Here is a 21,264-nt window from a genome sequence, read left to right on the forward strand (position 1 = left end):
GTAAATTTGAATCTTATTACCAGTAAATTGAGTGTAGATTTTAATTGATAATTAAAATTGTTTGTGGTGGAAAGCAGATGACAAAAGATTAACTTTCTGACTCTGCATGATTAATAATTTAACCTTCACTGTCTTTTGTGACATGTAATATTTAAAGACTGACATTTTGTCTCTGGCTATTATAACTAAAGCTTAATGCCAAATCAAAATGCTTCCAGAAAAAAAAAAAAGGCACAACAGAAACCCACAAACTCCAGCCATGTTTCACCCCCAAAGAAACCCTGGTACAACAACAGGCAAAAAAAAAAGAGAATTGAGAAACAACCCAGCTTATTTTTAAGCATTGTCTCCACATGCCAAAAGCAAGTGAAGATAAATGTGTCTGCATGTCTCACTTTTGTAATCTGGCGCTAAAAGCGGTGGCCATCTGCGTGCTACTTCATCATGCAGTCTGTTCCCAGCTCACTCATATGTTAAATATGTTAAAAAAAAAAAGGCTCCAACATGTGAAGATTACCTTCTTCTCTGGAGATGCACCACACTTCCCTTCAGAGAGCATCTTCCCAGGGTATCATCAGGATATCTCCTCCTGCGTGGCAGGAATGACTCAAGTGGACATCCATTAGTGATCTGTGCAAGGGGATTGCTGGGTGGTGACTAAATGCAGTTAGGGAGCTTTTGGAAGGGAATAAATGGAGATTTGGCTCTACATGTGCTGTAGAGGAAGTGTCAAAGAGCTTAAAATAGAGAAGCATTTTGTATTCTAATGTAAAATAAGCACTGGTTTGAGGCAGGGAAGGAAAGTGAGATGTTACACAAGAGTAAAAATAGTTCATGTGGTTGGCATAGAGGGTAGCTGAGGAGCACTGGGCTGGGGGCTCTCATGCTGGAAGGTTCCCTGCTCATGGCAGGGGTTGGAACTAGATGATCTCTAAGGTTCCTTCCAGTCCAAACCATTCTGTGTGCCCTTCCCATGTGCCTGGTAAATTGCTCTGTGCTCTGATGTGTTTGTGCAAGGAGCCTGCTCCTACCTGAGAGGGAAATCTTCCACCAGTGTGGCAAAGGGAGACATCCCCTTTTGGCAGTGTTGAAATATCCCCTTCCCTTGCCTGGAACAGTGTCCTGCCTCCCACCCTGCCTTTGGAGTCAAAGCCAGCCCAGCAGGATCTCATTTAAGCTCTGTTGGCACTGCCCATGCTCTGTGCTGTGTCCCTTATCTTCATCTATCTCTGCATTTTCTTGAGCGCATTTGTTGCTGTAATGTAAAATCAATCAGCAGAAGCCAGGTAAGAGGATTTCCTGAGTGTCAGCAGGAGCATTAAACTGGTGCTTCCACTGACAGATGGAAGAAACAGAGCCTTTGTTTCAAGTTTTAATTCTCTTGAAGAGCTCTAAATACACTTTGCAAGGGCAGGATGGAATTGTTCAGTTGGGCCAAGTTTCATTTTGGCATGTGCAGCTCAAGTTTCACCACTTGCAACTCAGCAGGTATCTCCAGAAAGTCACTGGTTGGTGTCCCAAAGTAAAGTAACTTTTTGTCAAGCTGTGCCCTGAAATGGCAAAGTTTTCCTGTGTTAGACTGTACCAAGGCACTCTTGGAAAATTTTGGCCCATTAATAAAGTAAACATGATAACATTTTGTGCTGTCTTTAGAGTGTTCTGCAGTTACAAATTCCTGTAAATGTAAGTGAATGTCTTTGTGAGATGGGAAAGCTTTGCTTAATATTTAAAGCTAGAGTTAAAAGTTTCAAGGCTGCAGAGATGGCATTTGATCTGACTGATTTTGATAGTTCAAAAGGATGTGCCTTGCACTTGGAAAGCTCTAAGAGGCTGCATTGTTTGTCTAATCCACATACAGAGAGTGTAACAGCCTCAGCTCACTGCAGTGGGAATGGCAGGTTTTTAGACTCTTAGCATATTTAAATATGCAAAACATGTAAACTTCTTCTTTTCCCTCTAGGATCACCATCCTTGGAACGGGTGCAAAGTGGCTGGCTGTGCTAGAAGAGAAAAATTTAAAACCATGTAAGCTTCAAAAAGCTGGTGAATCCCTTCTCCCTCCTCCCTCCTACCTTTTCTCTCCTGGTTCTGGTTCCCTATCTTGTCTCAGCCCTTTATGTAATTGTTCTGGATTGTAGTGACAAACAGTTCCAAACACTTGGAAAAATTCTGCCTAAACCTGTGTTGCTTTTCTCCTTTTTAAGGTGAAACACACAATCTGCAAACACTCCACACTATCCTGTCTACAGGATCACCTCTCAAATCTCAAAGCTATGAGTACGTCTACAAACACATAAAAAGCAGTGTCCTCCTGGGATCCATTTCAGGTGAGGCTTTTATGCTGCAGCGTCTCAATGATTCTCTGACTGCCTGTGCAATTCCTTCCTGCTTCTTTGGGAAGCTTTGGATCATTTGGGATTGCTTATAGTTGAACTGGAATGAGCTGTCTCTTTAGTGCTGAGCTTTTTCTGCATAATTCGCTGTGCCATAATGAAACTCAGGCACTCCAAAGTGGTTTTGGTGGATGTTTTGGATTTTAAGTATGATCATTTATTTTGACTGGCTGTCCTTAGGGGTGGCAGGGTGAGATCAAGCAAAGAGTTTATTAACCTACAGAACATACTGTTCTGCATATAGCTGACTTTAGCAGAAAATACCTCTTGGAGAGTTCCCATTTCAGTTCTTTTGTGCCAAGTAACTGGCGCTGCAGATAGATTTTTTTTTTTTTTTGGATTATATAATTAGAGAAATATCAAGCCCCCATGCTGTGCAGTTTGTTGTGAGCAGTGCTGCCTGAGGCAACTCCTGCTCACCTAAGGTCCACCACAGCACTCCCCATTTTGCTTTGTAACAAGGACTGACTTTTTCAAAGAGCTTTTTAACTCCGTTTGATTTTTAAAATGTAACTGTTCTCCTACTCTGGGCTCAGTAAGAGTAGTGCTGAATCTAGAACTTGCTACTACAGACATTAATAGACTCAAATGCAGAAGCCTATTTTTGAGAAAAGCTTAAATGATTGATTTGTATCTTAATTCTCTTCCATAAAGTCCTAGAAAGACTATAAATATTCCAGTTAAGTAAGCACTTTGACAGTATCTAATTCTTAAAATCACTGTTCATTCTGAAGGCCTGGCTCCCCTCCTCCCATGCTGATAAGGTATAAAAGCTGAGTAAATGCAGCTTGACTGGTTACTTTAAACTAATGAAAACAAACAAGAAGACATTTCTAAGTAATTCAGTAAATATCTGAAGTCTGTAAAGCAGGCCCTGTTTGTCTTCTCTCTCCTATAAATGGAAATTTCCTTAAATGAGATTAAAGAGACTGTTGAAAGGAGAAAAGTTATGCCTGAAGGGATAGCTCTGCATGAAAGGCATACACATATAACAAGATATATAAAATAAGGAAGAAAACCTTTTAATAAAAGTCACAACATGCTGGATAATGCTGTTTGTTCTGTGCTGCTTAGTGTGGCTCAGAAGTCTTTGGCAAAGGTTGGCAGTTGGCTGTTCTAGTGTTCCGATGTAGTTTTCAGGTTTGCTTTTTCTAAAAAATATTGTATCTTCTAAATGGATTTCTTTTATTGTAGGTGGAACAGATATAATTTCGTGTTTCATGGGTCACAATGTTACAGTTCCTGTTTACAAAGGAGAAATTCAGGCCAGAAATCTTGGAATGGCTGTAGAAGCGTGGAATGATGAAGGTAACTGATCCAAAATACTGTGCACACTTAGAAAATACAGTTGCTAAGTGATCCTAACTTTAACAACAAGTAGTAAGTGTAGATGCTCTTTACTTTGTAACTGTGATTTACAGAAAGGAAGTATGGAAAATACTTTTTTTTTTGTCAACAGGAAAACCAGTTTGGGGTGAAAGTGGAGAGTTGGTTTGCACCAAGCCCATTCCCTGTCAGCCCACACACTTCTGGAATGATGAGAATGGAAGCAAATACAGAAAAGCTTATTTCTCCAAATTCCCAGGTATGTCCTGCAGGCCTTTGGATACTGTAAGGGAAGGCCCAGGTTTATTTGCTGCTGCCCAGTGACAGCCACAGGTACAGCTTTGAGTCCCAATTTCCAGGGTGAGGTTTTACATTCCATAACACCTCTCTCTGTTTTCCTGTGCTTTGTTTTGACTAGAAATCCAAATACAATCAGTAAAGGGCTCTGCAAAGCTTCAATCCAGTTTTTCTGCTGCTCTCATTGGGCAGCTCTGCCTGTCCCAGCCTGCAGTGCAGGCACAGATTCTTGGCATGAGCTGGAAGTGCTGAGCAGGGCAGGTGACAATTGGCTATTAGAGAGTGCTGCTGCATCTCTGCCAGGCTGCTCCTGCCTGCCTGGAGGAGTCAATCCCAAGGGAAAAGAGCTGACCTGCTGCCTCATTAGCATGAGGATTAAATATATATTAAATATATGCTGCCTCAGACATGCAGCCTTAACTTCCTACAGGATAAAATAACAGGCACCTGTGGACCAGAGGCTTTCTTAGTAATTGTAGAGGACTGTGCTCATCCAGGGCTTTTCCTGATGTGGCACAGCCATGCCAAAACCCCTGGTTGCCCTAGGGCAGGGATTTTTTAAGAGCAGGATCTCCAGCTGCTGTTTTTTGGATGTGGAAGCTTTTTTTTAATAAATTGCAACAGAGCAGAGTGGATTCACAAGAAAAGTCAGGATGTGCAGCAGGAGATAATCACACAGGAAAACTGAGGAATGTGAAATTTGCAGTCTGCATGTAAGCCTGACAGCAGTACATAATTTAAAAAAATCTGTGTGAAAGTTTTAAGACTGAAATTATTGAGGTTCTGTCTGGACCCCTTTTCTGCCTTTCCTTGCAAATGGGCTTGAGATGGTAACAATTAAATTGGAAAATGGTCTTATGTGCACATAATTGAGGCTGGTGTTTTTCCTCAGAAAAACTTGAATAGAATTAATTGGGTTGTACTTCTGGTTTTGGTAGGCTGCTGTGGCAGTATCAATCTTCAATAATAATGAAAAGTCAAACCTGATTTTGCATTTAAACAAATAAAGAAGAGTAAGCAAAAAGCTCTCTAGGGAATTGTTGATACCTATTACACAAGCCCAGAAAGCTTCTTACACAGAATTGTGCATAATAAAAAAATAGGATCAAGAAAGACAATGAATTGAGGTGGGAATGTTGTTACTTCTGTGGAAAATGCTTCCAGTAATTCAAAATGAGGTGTTCAGAGCAGCTGGTTTTGTAAGGAATGCTGTGTAGTCATGCAAACAAGCAGTCAGATGATAGCCTGGGCTTGATCCTGATTTCTGAGCTGCTCCTGGGTGTGCTGGTTCTTACACTGGATGTGTGTGGGTGGTTGGTGTAGCTCAGTACTGTTACCCTGGCTGGGGGGAGTAGATCAGTTGTATTTCTGTGTATTCCACTCAGTTAATGCCCGTTGAGTTGCACAATATCTGCTGTGAGTGGATGAGGAAATCCTGCTTAACCTTTGCCATTCCCCACCAGGTGTCTGGGCCCACGGTGATTACTGCAAAATTAACCCCAAGACTGGAGGAATTGTCATGCTGGGTCGCAGGTACAGTGTTCTGTTGGGAGTGCTTGGAGGAAAAAAGTGTTAAAATTTACTTCTAGGAGTAAAATGCACATGATTCTGTCACCCTTGCTAGCTTTATATTAATTTTATTGAATCCCATCTTATGGATTTCAACCCTTAAATTATCAGAGCAGCTGGATTTGTGGGAAGTGAGCTCATTTTGAGGTTCACTTCTGTATTTATGAGCACGAGACTGTACTGGACATGGTTTTGTGTTCCATGATTCACAATGGTCACAGGAGATTGGATTGAAAGTGCAGCACATTCAAGGTGGTGATTTGTGGAATTTGTTTTGTGATCTTGGCTATGCCACCACCTTGTTTTACAGCAAAACTTCCTTGCAGAAGGTCAGGTATTAAGTTGTGCTTGTGTCAGTGATCACAGATATTCAGGATCACAACTGAGGCTGAATTTACTGTTTGCATTTCAAAGCTGCTGTTTGAAACAAAGTTGGGTGAATTAATAATGTTGCTGTTCTTGTACAGATTCATTCTAATGAGTAAAAAGCCCTTTTGACTCAAATTCTCTTACAATTCTGTTTCTAATGTGGTTTTGCTCTCACTAGAGAGACTTGCTTAATTGCATCAATTTTTCCTCTTGATCAAGCTGTAATCACACTTTAATGTTTCTTTGTTTTCTTTGTGATTTTTCAGTGATGGTACATTAAATCCAAATGGAGTAAGATTTGGAAGTTCTGAAATCTATAACATAGGTATGAAATCAACTTTCCACCTCTTCCAGCTATGACATTGTTGCCTTAAAGCTGAAATGAAAGCATTAAAAAGCTGTTTAGAAGGATTAAGTAAGAAAAAACTTGCTGTTTTTCAATTGAGACAGTACAGAGTACATTAGTATCAGTAAAATTTGACTTTGTAGACTTGAAACTGGTTGCTTTCTATCTGTATCTGTAGGGTGGGAGGTGACTCATTGGGCTATACAAAAGCAATACTTTATGGAGCAGGTTTTTTCTTTTTCCCCTAACCTGTCAGGGTTTTCTTCTTCCCCTCAAGGCAAGCCCTTGACACTGTTTCTATTGTACCTTTCTGGTAATTAGAAATAGTTCTTGAGCTTGTTCTTTGTATTTCAAAGCCTGTGTTGTGACAGGTGGGGAAGCTGTCCCTGCAGAGGTGCTCATCTGAGACTCATCTGAGGCCCAAGGTTGTGTTGCCTCCTTGTTCTTGTGTCACCAGGACTTTGTGTCCCGTTTGTGCTGCAGCCAGGAAAACCAGAGAAAATGAACCTTATCCATCCCAAAACCAGCAGTAAACTTTGGTCATGGACCTCAGTGGTCCTTAAAGCTGGATTTTCACATCAAACCTCCAACGCAGAACAGGCAGAGGTGAAGCTTAACCCAGGCAGAGGATGCAAAAAGCAGCAGTAAACTTTTATTATGGACCTCAGTGGTCCTTAAAGCTGGATTTTCACATCAAACCTCCAGCTCAGAGCAGTCAGAGGTGAAGCTTAGCCCAGGCAGGAGATGCCTGTTTGCCCACAGAGCAGGGGAGGTGATGTTTTCGTTCGGTACAACCGCGCGTCCGGGACTCTCGGCAAACCCGAGCTCTAACCAAGATTCCCTTTGCAGTGGAAGCTTTTGAGGAGGTGTCTGACAGCCTCTGCGTCCCTCAGTACAACAAGGATGGCGAGGAGAGGGTGATCCTGTTCCTGAAGATGGCCTCCAGCCACGCCTTCAGCCGCAGCCTGGTGAAGCGCATCCAGGACTCCATCCGCACGGCGCTCTCCGCCAGGCACGTCCCCAGCCTCATCCTGGAAACCAAAGGCATCCCGGTATGTCAGGGGAAAGGCTGCCTGCTGTTTTCTTTGTCACCTTGAATAGTAATTAAGGAGCAGTTGTCACCGCTCTTCAAACCCACATACGTGGAAATTTTAGCATCTCAAAAGTGTATTCGAGCTTTATAAATAGTTTGTCTACGTTGCCTAGCAACATCTTTTCATCTCCTCTTCAGCTAAGCGTGGTTTTTGTTTTTTAAATGAGTTGCGTTTTCTCAGGAGCGTGTTTTTCAACCTCTTTAAAGAAAATATTAAAAAGGTCATTTAACTTGAGCTTTTCTGGCTATCCATAAGCATATCTTGTTTTTGTTTTCCTATTACGAGTGACTTCCTTAGGAAAGATGAGAGCACTCAGCAAATCCAGAAGATCATTTTGAAAACCATTTCACTTTTACATCTGTTTAACCACTTAAATCAACTCTATCACTGCCTTAACTATAACAGCAATTAAAATGAAATTGTTGTGCTTGTTCGGGGGAGAAATGTGTGCAGCTGAAGGTTCTCCCTGCTCAGTCTGCTGAAGCTGTTCTGCTGCAGCTCTTTGTGTGAACTCCTGAGTTGGAATGTCTGTTCTGTAGCCCTCAGTGACTCTGAGCAGCAGAATGGGGGTGCAGAGTGTGGTTTTCCCCAGACTTGAGTGTGTCCAGACAAAAGACTGACTTCAGAGCCATCATTTGAAGCTGGCACCCCTTTGCTTCCATGTGGAAATGCTGTAGGGCTCAGCAACACTGTGTGGTCCACAGAGGGATCATCTGGCCCTGATCTCTTGAGTTAGTTTTGTTTCAGGATGCTGTTGGCAGATTTTGAGTCCTTGGCTCAAAATGTCTCTGCATGAGTGTAAAATTCCCTGAAGTTCCCATTTTCTGGGCTGCAGCTCAGCTTCTGTGTGGAGGGTTGAACTTGAACTGTGTGAATCACCTGAATGTACAGCAGGGAGGTGCTTGGGGTGGGCTGCCCCTCAGGAGAGCCTACTTAGATCATTAATTAGTTCACACATTGACTGAATTGAGTGAATTTTAATTACCTTTCAGGTAAATCTGCCAGTGGTGAAGTGATCAAAGCTGTCTGTCATCTTTCTTTAAAAGTTTTCCCTATTTTCTGCTACTTTTGGAAATGTGCTCGACTCCTCATCTGAAAACACAATCTGATCCTGACACTGTTCTGGTACAAACAGTACAGCTGTGCTGAGGTGATTTAGCAGCACAAAACATATTTTTTGTAGGATATTTAGTATTTAAAACACAGCGTGAGACTGTCTAGTTCTGTCCTGTCCACATAAACATTCTGGTCATCATCCACAGGATTTACTGATTAAAGTAAACTAATTTACTTGGAACAGCCTTATCTTTTTTCAAAGGGGGCAGTTCCCTTGCAGGGCACTGAGCTGTTGTGGTTTCTGGGCACGTGTGAACATGAGTTGCTGATTGTTGATGAGAGAGATGAAGGTGGCTCAGGAGGGTACACATGACTTCAGCAGATCTAATAAAGAAAAGTTGGATTTTTTTTTGTGTATCCAGACAATTTTGTAAGGGTGTGCTGAGGATTATTTCACCTGGCCTGAATGATGTTCATTTCCAGATCTACCATTTATCAGTGGTGGTTCCTGGAGCTCAGGAGGTTCAGTGGCTTTGGAGGAGCAGAAACATTGAGGAAGGATTTGTGTGTCAGCTTTTCAAAGCTGTCACCCCCAAAATCTCAGTGGTACCAGCACCAGGAAGGGGCTCAGAAAGCCTTGGTGCCTCTAAAAACAGAGATCACCCAAGCCAGGCTTAGGCTGCTGCTGTTCACACTGCAGCCCATCCTCCTTCTGTGCCAGAAATTGCAGCTCTGATCCTAAGAGGAGAATTAGGCTTTTATTCTGCAGGGTCCTTCCTTTGAGTCACACGATGTAATAGAATTTGTGTGATTCATAAGTGGAGGTGAAGCCTCTGTTGGTTCCAGTTTATTTTATTTGTTATGGTTTGTTTTGAAATGCTTAACTGTAGAGGAGCATTTAAGCTCAGTTTCACTTCACCTTTTTAGAAAAACTGTCCAATTCAGATAAGAAAATCCTTGTTTTCTTCTTTCAAAGTCCAGTGCAGTTTGGCTTTTTTTTTTTTGAGTCCACCCTTAAAAAAATAAAAATTGTTTGAACATTGGATATGTCAGAACATAAAACCCAAATATTTTTAGTGTTTATGCCATGATTCTGATGTGGTTTTGTTGTTTTATATTGGAGCTTGATCATGTTCTCACAGAATTGCCAGTAGGAGTAATAAACTGACACAAACTCTTTGAATTCTACCTACTCTTCAAGTGATTTTTCAGAAGAAAGTGCTTCACGTGTAACAAAAGAGAAGGCATTCTGCTAAATTTTGATAGAGTGCTGGAACTGGTGGGGGGGTTTAATGAATAATTTCATAAAACCACTACATGAAAAAAGTAATTTTATCTTTGCTGCTTTTGTTTTTCAGTATACAATAAATGGGAAGAAAGTGGAAGTAGCTGTGAAACAAATAATTGCAGGGAAAGAAGTTGAGCAGCGGGGAGCTTTCTCAAACCCAGAAGCTTTGGATCTCTACCGGAATATTCCTGAGCTTCAAGACTATTAAAGTCACTTTTTTTGTTGGTTTTTTTGTTTTTTTTGAGTGTCTGTCTTTGTTCTGTATTTGTTTTGTATATACCAATACTGTATGTAAAGAAAAAGCTCTATTTAATACCAGTGGTTCTTTTAAAAGGAAAAATATTTCATGAAGTGCATTATGAAAGGCTTGGGTAAAGCTTAGCTCCCTTTTATTGGTTAAATATGCCATATATTTTGGAGTTTTTTCCAGCCTGGAAGGAGAAACCTGCCTGTTTTCATTTTTATATATATATATGAGTGCATCTTTTCTGCTTAGATTTACATCAGCAGCCCATCAAATGGGAGCACCAATAGTTGCAGATAGAATATTTCTTTCATAAAATATTTGCTTTATTTTTTAAACTGGATTTTTAGCAACATTTTTCAATCCCTGTGTTTGAGCCCTGTAAGGGAATTCACAGTGATTTGAAGCCCTTGCCCCTGAACCATGCAAGTGTTCTCTGTGGAGTGTGCATTAAGATGTTTTTATGAAGCCAAATCATAATGCACTAAAGCCATTTGACTTGGAATCATTTCTTGAAATATCTCACGGTACCTTTGAGGATAACTGCTGCTCCATTTTGTGCTTCTCATTGTTTTAAGCTGTTGGCTGAGAGACTTCTGGGGGCTCAGAAGGTGAAGGGAGCATTCCCTCCTTCTCATTCCTGGGGTAACTCCAGGTTATTTCATGGAATTTGCTGACATTACTGTGGATTAACATAATTACATTTGAAGAAGTCATTTTGCTTCCTTGGTCGAAGTCCTTTATTGGCTCAAAGTTTAGCTGAGGAATTCCAGGGTGTTTCTTTATTAAAAGCTGATGGGTTTTGTAACTTTTTTTACTAAATGTCATGTTGAAAGTGAGAGATCCCTTTTCTAGGTCTGTAACCTTCCAGTTTATAAAGGGAAAAATACTGTAATTAAAAAACTGAGCTTGCTGAAACAGTGAAATGGAAGCACTAAAGTGTTTTGTTTTTCATAAAATACAGTTGCAGTAGTTGTACCAGCCCTCTGGCATTCAGTGTCTCCTGCAGTATTTGAATTTTGTGGAAGAAATATTACTGTACTTCTAATTGTGTTGAATGCATTCAGCGTTGATAAAGAGTTAATTAAAATTAATAAATTCTTTATATATAATAATTATATATTACCTCTCTCGTCTGTTGCTGCCTTTATTTTTTCTTTTAACTGGTTGTCATTAACTAATTTTTTGCTCAGTTTGTTACTGATTTTAGTGGGTTTAATCCAAGTCCAAAACTTTCTGTGCTGGTACTTCCCTTACAGTACCAAGTCAGGCCATGCTGGTGTGGTAATAAAAATACCAAGCACCCATTAGAAAAGCATAAAAAGGAACTATCCAAGTTGCCAATAACCTGTGATTAAAGGTACTTTAAAATTCCTGCCCCTTCTGCCTTGATATATATAAATTTTACATTAACTGTGACTTTGTATTCATTAAAACTTCATTATATTGTTCTTTAATTCATGCAAAATGTCTGAGGTTTACAAAGCCCACAGAATCTTATTAATAAGTAATTTTGGGTTCTTTCATTAATTAAAGATAGTTTAGAAGCACAGATACATTAAGAACATATACAATGCCTAGAGGCTGCTTTTTCTAATCCTTTATAATGCTGAAAACACTGGAGAAAGTTTAATTAATGGATATAATTTGGTCTCTTGTAATTGTCAGGTGTTGCAAAGCTTTTCCCAGACATCAGTTGCAAACAAAAACACAGATTTCCCTCTGTATTGCCCTGAAAATTACAGTTTTACCCAGAAACACTGGATGGATGCCTGGGGGCTGCCAGGATGTAGCTGTTGTACCTTGAGTGCACAGCCCTCTTCGGTTTTTTTAATTTTTTTTCCTGTTGCCTATTTATAATTTGAGGTTCAGAGTGTTTTGCCTGGAAATCTCCATGTGCAGATTTCAGTGGGATGTGTGGCATGCAAATAGAGCTCTGGAAATGGCTTTAAGCTCTGACTGAAATGTTCAGCAGCAAAGCAATTAGAGCAGAGGAACTCCAGGCTGGGGGTGCAAATTCCAGAGTGACTCCTGAATGCTGAGATGGAATCGGCCCATTTGCCCTCGGGGGATGTGGTTTTATCACTCCCCTCTTGGAAATGCGCTTTTGTCAGCTCCTGTTCGAGCAGGTACTTCCCCCTCCCGCTGCCTTATGATCTCAATTAATTCCCCTGTTTAGGTAGTGCTGGTTCTATAGGATATAAAATGAGCTGGTACACAGCAGCCCCAGCAGGGCACAGCTGATAAAATTGTTTATTGTTATGTGCAAGAGAAAGGGGTTGTGTGGATCACTTCTACAGTGATTTTAAAAACACAGGTAATTGCCTGATGGAATGCAACTTCCCTGAGGCCATTATTGTCTTTCAGTTTAGTGCATACATATTTAAAAGCATTTCATTTATGAGCTGAGCAGTCACTCACACGGGTAAATGGGCATTAAAATTAGGTTTAAAGTGCAGTAGGAAGGAGTACCAGGGTTAGAGCTGTAGGGTTCTGGGCTGGGGGGAACTGGAGTGTGTAGGGAATGCTCTGCACCACCTTTTTGAGCTGCTTCAGTAGAAAAAGGCTTTGGAATTCCTACAGGTGCCCTCTGGAGTTCTGCACTGAGCAATTCCTCCACTGAAATTGTTCAGCCTGTGAGTGGTTCCCTGAGGTGCCAGTCTGCTGCCTGGATCTTGCAAAACTGAGGGTAAATCTGAGATTGCCTGGTTCATCCTTCTCCTTTCAAGAGGAAGGACATTTTTAGCTCATTTATAACCAGGTCTTGGAGAGCAACAAGATGTAACTTGTTGCTCTCCAAGACCTGGTTATAAATGAGCTAAAAATGCACTGCTGAGAGCCAGAGAAATTCTCCAAACCAGCAGCTGGAGATGAACTGTGGCAGGCACAGTCTTCTCTCTCTCAGGATTTTACATAGAGCAGCACAGAGAGAAGAAAGAGAAAACAATTTCTATTTCTGCTCCTTGTTTTCCCCATGTGGAATGTGTTTGGAGAATTGTTTCCCTGGGGTGTTGCTTGGTTGGATTCTGGTGAGGATTGTTTGAGCTGATGGCCAATCCAACCCACCTGGGGCTGGGCTCTCAGAGAGGGTCAGGGGTTGTTAGTTAGAGAAAGTAGGTTTGTAGTTTTAGTATCTCCTTTAAATAGTATATTAATGTATTATAGCATAGTTATAATAAAGAAATCATTCAGCCTTCTGGAGTCAGACATCAGCATTTCTTCCCACCAGGTTCCCCTGCATTTACAATATGATCTCAAGTGAGGAACCAGCTCTGGTGGGGGTGGGAAAATCCTCAGCTTAACTGGGCTGTGCAGCACATTAGTGAGAGCTTAATTGGGCCTTGTACTTGTTAATTAGAAGACCATAACGAATTCTCATCTTACTACTTTTGACAAGTGGTTTTGCTAAGTTCAAGAGGCTCATCAGCATTCAGCCTGAGCTTCCAGCTGAAAGGATAATGTCCCTTGGGAAAAAAACATCATCTCCAGGACTGGTAATTAATTTACTATAGCATTTTAAGGTATACATCGCTAATGTGAGGAGGTTCACATTGCTAATGAGGAATCTACTAAAAGAAAATGTCCTTTTCCCAGTTTTGTTCCCTCTTCTGGAGATTCAAAGGGAGTTAAGTTTTGGCTGCTGCAGGATAACAGTGCCACTGGTGGGATATTTGTGGGATCAGGGAATGGTTTGGGTTGGAAGGGACCTTTCAAGATCACCCAGTCCACTCCTATTCTGTTTTGTTTTACAAAGGCTTCCAGCATTCCCAGTGTCTATTGATCTACAGCCTGCATTTTGACAAGGATCAGGAGAGTATTTGTCATCACCTATTAGCTACAAAGAGGTTAAAGCTAAATGGAAATAAATTGTGAAGAAAACGGAAGAAAATGTTGAGAATTTGTTTGGCTGAAGTGACTTGCTTTGAAAGGTGAGCTGAGTTTAAACCAGTGTCACTTCAACCCTCACCAGAGCTGAAGGAGGCAGCCTTGAGAGTACAAATGTGATACTCAGCTGAGAATTTTAATTTGTCTGCTTCTCATGTATAATAAAATATGCTAGATACATGACACTTCATGAATTAATGCAGGAGTAGAAAGCATAGGAGAGATTCCTGTACAGGATTTGTTCTTATAATGCAAATGCCAAGCAAGGCTTGAAGTGGCCCTGGCTATCTGGAGTCAGGGGCCTATTTCACACTTCACTTCAGGGTTTGCTCCCTTTTCCTCAGTGCCCAAACCAGCACAAACCACCCTGCATGTGTGGGAGCTTTTAGGGAGGCATCTCTGTTATCTTATTGGCAGCCCTCAGTCCTGTACTATCAATTATTGGGCTGATTTCGTCCCTATCTTTTTTTTTCAGGGGGTACTGCTTAATTTTCACTGGTTGTGTCCCTTCCTTAAGCTTAAGCTTGATTACTCTGTGTGTGTGTGTGGCATTCTTTGCCCTCCCTGGTACATCAGAAGCCCATACCCCCAAAAATACTTTCTAATTTCTTCCTTATTTTCAATGGCTGTTAAACTTAACGAGGGAGGGAGCAGGGGGAGAGCTCAGCCTGGCAGCCCCTGCCCTCTGTGCTCAGCACACGGGTGGGGAAAGGCATTTTTAAACCCTGCTGGTGTTTAAAAATGCCTTTTTAAATGCCCACTGCAAGGGCTGGCCATGGCCTTGCCAAAACTCCCTCCTGCCCCTGCTGAAGTGGGAGCAGCTCCAGGCTGGCAGGTGAACAAACACCTGCAAAAAAAAAACCCCAAAAAACCCCAAAGCAAGGCTGATGGAAAGGTGATGGAACATAGAGAGCCTCAGACAGCTACAACCTCCCACTGCTACCAGGATCTGATCACTCCCCTGCTGAAACCTGTAATTACATTAAGAGGACAGCTGGTTCTAATGGCATAAAAATATTGAGACATGCCTGCAGAAACAGAGGTTTTCTCCTAATGCAGCTCAAATTACAACGGGGAGGAGAACAGAGATTTTGATAGCTCATAAAAATGATTTTTTTTTCCTGAGTCAGTGTATTATCCTAATCTTTGTGAAAATAAAGCAGTGAACGTGAAGGAGAACATTTCTCTCACTGGGATTACGGTGGTTGCAGGCAGAGAGTGGGATCAGGGCTGAGCTGTTTAATATCTCCAGGGCTGATTCTCCTCCTCTCCCACCCTTTGCTCCTCTGGGACCTCTGCTTCATCCCTGCCCTGTGCATGTGGCCCTGGGCACCACGGGCTCCTGCTGAAAACCAGAATTTGTGCTCAGAGTGCCAGAGCCCCTGGGAGCCTCCAGACATCCAGGAGAAAAGGCTGAACCCATTTCCTCCCTAGCTGAAGAGTTTCTGCCTTTATTCCCTGATACAAAACCTCAGTCACCACTGAGCTCTAGATGAACTAATTACTTTCATGTACAAACAGGAGGAAGAGAAGTTTTTAAGCAAGGCAGAGCCTGGTGTGACAATTCTATTCGGTTTTGGTGGGTACCTGCTTGACCTGTAAATTGAAACTCCAGAAAGTCTTCTCATGGTATTTAATTTTCTGTGCTTCAGCAGCAGGGGGTGAAAGGGGGCTGGAATGGGTTTATTCAGATATGAGACAAATATAACTGTTTTTAAAAAAATGGCTTTAATCAGGCAGAGAGCATTTTTCAGCATTTTTCTTTCTGTTCTTCCCCCTCCAGCCTCCCTGGCTGCTGTACCAGGTTTCTGTGTTGACAGGACAGATCTGCTTGCTGGGGTTTGTGAACTCCTCTGCCTGCTCCACAGGCTCGTTTTCACTTTTGGGATTACAAACCCATCCTTAATGGAGACCTGGAATTGCAAAGGTGGATTGGGGTGTCACATAATGGCCACTCTGAGCTGCCTCACTAAGAGGCTGATTCCAGGATTTGGGATCCCTGGAAATGCCATCTATGGACACTAAAGGCATTAAGGTAATTAATAATAAAGAAACTGCCACGCTGACAGGGTTTGGTAATAGGTAATGCACCAAGAACCTGGGAAGAAGGATTTTGGTGGGAGAGAGTGACATAATTTACTGCCCCCCTCCCAAACCTCCCACACATTCATTATGCCTTAAATATTCTCACGCTGAGTTTTTTCCAATGGTCTAATTATAAACTTCATTATAATTGTTCATTAGTTTTATTTTGTTCAATTAGCTTAACAAGTTGCCAAATGAAATACAAGGCTGGCAATTAGCTTGATCTAATCGTAATGAGCCACTCAAACTGGGTCACCAAATATGTTCGTTTATAGCGCTTCTCTTTTTTTTTTTTTTCCAATTGGTGAACAATAACATAAATATTCAGAGCATCTCCTGATCCAAGGAGTGGAAATTTCCCACTCATTTATTAGATTAGAAAAAATAAATAAATAAATAAATAAAATAAATTATTCTGCTCCTGGCAGTTCAGCAAGGTGCGGGGAGGTTGCCCTGGCTCACCCAGAGCTGGTCCCAGCTGAGCAGGGCCAGAGGAGTCACTGCCAGGAGGGAGCTTAGCTCTGACCTCAGCTCTGTTATCTCCTCAGAATCCCACAGAATTCCATGTCGTAGTGGTTGGTGGCAGAAGGGACCTTGAGGGATCCCCTGGATGTCACCTGGGTTCTTTGGGCAGCCCAAGAGCTCAGCCTGAGCCACTCTGGTGGAGATGGTGCTGGCCGAGTTCAGCCCTGCCCAGCAGCTGCTTTTGCTGGGACTTTTGGATAACTCCAATGTCGGAATCTGTGGGTATTGATGATTCCCAGATTGTAAAAGTCTCTGTCTGTCAGCCCCGCTGCCAAAGCAGAAGCCATAATTGGTCTGTGCTGGTTTAAGGTTGTTTATTCTGTTTATCTCTAACATGTTCTGCTGCCCTGCCGCAGCTCTGTCCTGCAGGGCAGCGTGTGGGGCTCTGCCCTCAGTGGGATGGTACAAACATTAAATACCACAAACTACCTGTGCTGGATTTACAATAACGTGCCAATATCTGTCACCTACGTTGGACAGTGTGTCCCCAGCCTGAACCAACAGAAAAATGCCAACACCACAGTGAAACATGGAGGGCATGAAGAAGGAGAAAAAGGACAAGGCACACCCAATTTCCTCCATCTTGTCCCCTTTGGACCCTTCATCTAGAATCCTAAAATTTTACTTTTGCACCCATGCCACACTTAATTATTACTCATATCAAACACTCAGAGCTGGTAATTCATCCTGTGAGATTGAAAACTCTTTTCCATGGACAGAGATCACAGCCAGTGTCTCTGGGGGCTCTGTCCAGGGGGGTTCCTGACCCCTGCCAGGGTCCCAGACCTGCCAGGGCAGCCAGAGGGAAGCCCTGGAGATAAACAGAATAAACAACCTTGAAACCAGCACAGACCAATTATGGCTTCTGCTTTGGCAGCGGGGCTGACAGACAGAGCCCTTCTACAACCTCAGGATCATCAATAGCCACAGATTCCGACACCTCAGCTCCTCAAACACCATCCCAAGGCACTGCTGGGTTTAATGAAGGCATGCGGCTGCCCGAGGGACCCGCTGGCATCGGGATGTCCCCTGCCCACGGGGACGGTGACACCAGGCCCAAAGGAACCATTCCAGGGCCGGGATGTGCCCGGTACCCTGTGGGCAGGACCCAGTGCCAGCACTTGAGTAACTCTTGCTAAGAGCATCGCTGCTCCTCATTCACTCTGCCCACTCGATATGAGTTTTATTCCTGCTGGGCTTAAATCAGGCAGGGCAGATGTAAACAGGTTTGTAATAAGCTGTGGAAATGGCAATAGGGCTGCGTGACACACGGCTTTGCATTTGATTCAGGTAGTTACCGTCATCATATCCATTAATTTTTGTAGTGCTCCTGGGAGCAAAATCCCTCCTTTTCATTAGAGAGACCCGGATTTCTAAAGATCCCGGTGTTCGACACAGCCTGCTTGGCACTCGCGCTGTGAAAAAAAATCCCTTTGTTTACAGAGCTGATGGCCTGGGTGGGGACGGTCCTGGCAGCGGGGCCGCCTCCCCTGAGTTTTATTTACGGTTCTGCGATGCTCCCGCTCCGAGCTCCGCTGAGAGGAGAAGGTGGGCGGCATGGCTTAAAAAAAAAACAAAAAAAACCAAGCAAGAAAGTAAGAAAAAAAAAATTATATATATATATATATATATAAAAAATTTATATAATATATTATAATAGATATAATATATAATATATTAATATATAAATAAAATATATATTATATATTATAATATATATAATATATTATATATTATAATATATATTATATACCCAATGTATAATACATATTATGTATATATTATATATATTATATTTATATATAATATATATAATATATATATTATATATATTATATCTATCTATATCTATATCTATATCTATATCTATATCTATATCTATATCTATATCTATATCTATATCTATATCTATATCTATATATATCTTGTGCTGTGCAGAGCTCCAGGGTTATTCGAGCTCCTTATTCCCCCCAGGAAATCAGGGTCTAAACACAGCTCTGGATCTGGCCCCCATCCCCACCTCCCCTTAACTCCCAGCTGCTGTTTTGCCTCCTAATACCTTAAGGAATCTTTAAAAATCCCATTTTTTCTGTTCTCCTAGGGGCATTCCCGAAGCCTCCCATCTTTTGACATGTGAGTGATGTGAAAATCAACAGCTTTCTGTAATGCTGCAAAGTCTTTCAAGTCTCTCCTGACACGGGTTGCCTCTGTGTGCAAAGTCACGCCAGCACAAAGGAAGTGTAGCAACATCCCACCGGAATAACTTAAAAAGAAAAATCTCCTTTGGGAAAAGAATTATTTTGAGGATCACATATGGGAGGCCCAGATTATGGCACCACGGGCAGCTCCGCTGTCTGGGCTCTCTCCTCACAAACCTTCTGATGCTCTCGCAGCAGAAGAAGACAGGCAGTGACAAGCCATGCTGTAAGCCAGCTAAGGAGCTTGGAAACGGCTCAGCATTGATCTGGAAACCTGTACAATACTAAAAAATTAGAAACCCCCCCAAGAACTGTGCAAATTCACTCAAGGAGCACTCATGGTCCTGTTGCTCCCGTGAGCAAGCTCTGCTCCAGCATCTGTCTGTGATTTTGGTGATTTATCTGCAATTCCTCCTCACGCTTTTTCTATCTCCCAATAATCCCCTTCTGCTTTTCCAGGCCTCCTCTTTTAGCCTCAGCGAGGCAAATCAATGCTGGGTGCCCCTGTAGCTGTGATCAGCAGGGTCTCCAAGGGGTTTGCACCCCCTGCACCCCAAAACACCTCAGCACCCCCAGTAGCCCCTGTCATGGGAGAGCTGCTGTGCCACGGGCTCACCCCACAAGGTGCTTTCTGACCTGGAAAATCCCCAAATCTGATGCATTTTTCCTGTGAGGTCTTCCCTTTTACCTGTTAATTTGTACACAGCCCCTCGTGTTCAGCCCAAAGCTCTCAAAAGGAGTTTATTGCTGTTTGTATTTGGTTTTGTTTTGGTTTGTTTCTTGCAACACAAACGAGGAAAGCTGTGGGAAGGAGAGAGGGCACTGCCAAGCAGCCTTCCTACAGTCTGCAGCCACCACTTAATTCATGTCTCCACTTCATTCTTACCAGAATATCGCCTTTCATTAAAAGGCAGTAAAAGCATTAAAGCATTTTGTAGTGGACGGAGAAGATCTTACAGCTTTATTGGGCTGAGAGGCACATAATGGACCACTACAGCTTTACTAACAGCTCAAGCACCGGTTTGGGAAGTAAGTTTTGGGAGAGCCAGACTGGTCCTGCATGGAACAAACGGGATGGGGAATGAGAACCTCTCAGCCAGTGCACCTGGATCTCTGCAAGCGGGATCACTTCCCTCTCAGCACTTTGCCAGCCTGCAAAATTTCTCACTTTGGATTTTCTTTCCCGTGTTGGATACAAAATCCCACTTTAAAACGTGCAACAGTGATGGAGTAAAGTCTAAATGCTTCCCAGGGGGGCAGTCCTTGTACCTCCAGCTGGAAAACCCAAGACCCCCCCCACTCCCCAGGAAAGAAATGGGGTGTCTAAACCAGCTGATCTCCTTAGTTTGGATCACCAGATTTCCACAAGCAGCTGAACATTCCAGTTGTATTTTATTAGATCAGGTACTGACAGCAGACAGCAAGATGCTCTTCATTACTGCCTTTTACTCATTTTATATACTTATTTATTAGTTCTATGTTCTTCAAGGAACCCAAATCTTTGGGTTCCTCGAAGGTTTTGTTTTCTCCCCACCTCTGGGGGTCCGGTTCCTCCAGCCTGAAGTTGATTCCCAGGTGCTCTCATGCAGCTGTACCTGGGAGATAAGCATTTATTCACGCTCATGTTTGTGTGGAGTGGTAAAATATTAGAGCTAAATTTTTTATGACATTCCTAGGAGTGGTTATGGAGCAAACAAGATTACAGCAAGTACTACAGAAAAGCTTGTTTATGCAGGGAGGGAGAAAAATCAGACTTGGAGACGTGTTTGCAAAACCCTTGGAGAGCCCAGGGGAGGGGTTTGGAATTCCCTCTCCTCTTCCTCCCCTGTCTCGCTGCTTTTGCTGCGGGCACAGCAACAACTCCCGGCAGGTCGGGCTGAGAGGCTTTGGAGGGGCGGAATTCCAGCTCCAGAGCACGCAGGCAGTGCCTGGCTCCTCTGGCAGAGTGGCACCAGGGCGATCCCGTGGGGATGGAGGCGTGGGGCTGCCCTGGGCACGCTGCTCACCCCTCTGCACGGCCCTTGGGATGCCCTGGGCACATCCTTTAGAACGCTCTGAAGCTGTTCAGGATGCTCTGACATTGTTCAGGATGCTCCCACAGCCTGAGGGATGCCCTTTGCACACTGTTCAGGATGCTCTGACATTGTTCAGGATACTCCCACATCCCAATAAATGCCCTTTGCACACCCTTTAGAACGCTCTGGTACTCTTTGGGATGCTCTGACACTGTTTGGGATGCTCTGACACTGTTTGGGATGCTCTGACATTGTTCAGGATGCTCCCACATCCCGAGGGATACCCTTTGCACACCCTTTAGAACACTCTGGTACTGTTTGGGATGTTCTCACCCTGTTCAGGATGCTCTCACACCACTCGGGATGCTCTGACATTGTTCAAGATGCTCCCACAGCCTGAGGGATGCCTTTTGCACGCCATTCAGGATGCTCTGACACTGTTTGGGATGCTCTCACACTGTTTGGGATGCTCTCACACCATTCGGGATGCTCTGACACACTTTGGGACGCTCTGACATTTTTTGGGATGCTCTGACATGTTTTGGGATGCTATGACACTGTTTGGGATGCTCTG

At 42.8% G+C, this 21,264-nt stretch overlaps 1 protein-coding gene across 1 annotated transcript in view; it reads left to right on the forward strand.

The window, feature by feature from the left end:
- The window catches only part of AACS (acetoacetyl-CoA synthetase), a 37,515-nt gene extending 26,408 nt beyond the window's left edge, over positions 1–11,107 (forward strand). The window contains exons 11-18 of the mRNA XM_002188690.7: positions 1,961–2,025; positions 2,205–2,327; positions 3,588–3,701; positions 3,853–3,978; positions 5,480–5,549; positions 6,221–6,279; positions 7,150–7,352; positions 9,809–11,107. Coding sequence (XP_002188726.1) covers positions 1,961–2,025; positions 2,205–2,327; positions 3,588–3,701; positions 3,853–3,978; positions 5,480–5,549; positions 6,221–6,279; positions 7,150–7,352; positions 9,809–9,946 — 898 coding nt within the window. The 3' untranslated portion in view covers positions 9,947–11,107. The remainder of the gene's footprint in view (positions 1–1,960; positions 2,026–2,204; positions 2,328–3,587; positions 3,702–3,852; positions 3,979–5,479; positions 5,550–6,220; positions 6,280–7,149; positions 7,353–9,808) is intronic.
- The last annotated feature ends 10,157 nt before the right edge of the window (positions 11,108–21,264 follow it).

The sequence above is a fragment of the Taeniopygia guttata genome, chromosome 15, assembly GCF_048771995.1.
Source record: "Taeniopygia guttata chromosome 15, bTaeGut7.mat, whole genome shotgun sequence".
NCBI lineage: Eukaryota > Metazoa > Chordata > Aves > Passeriformes > Estrildidae > Taeniopygia > Taeniopygia guttata.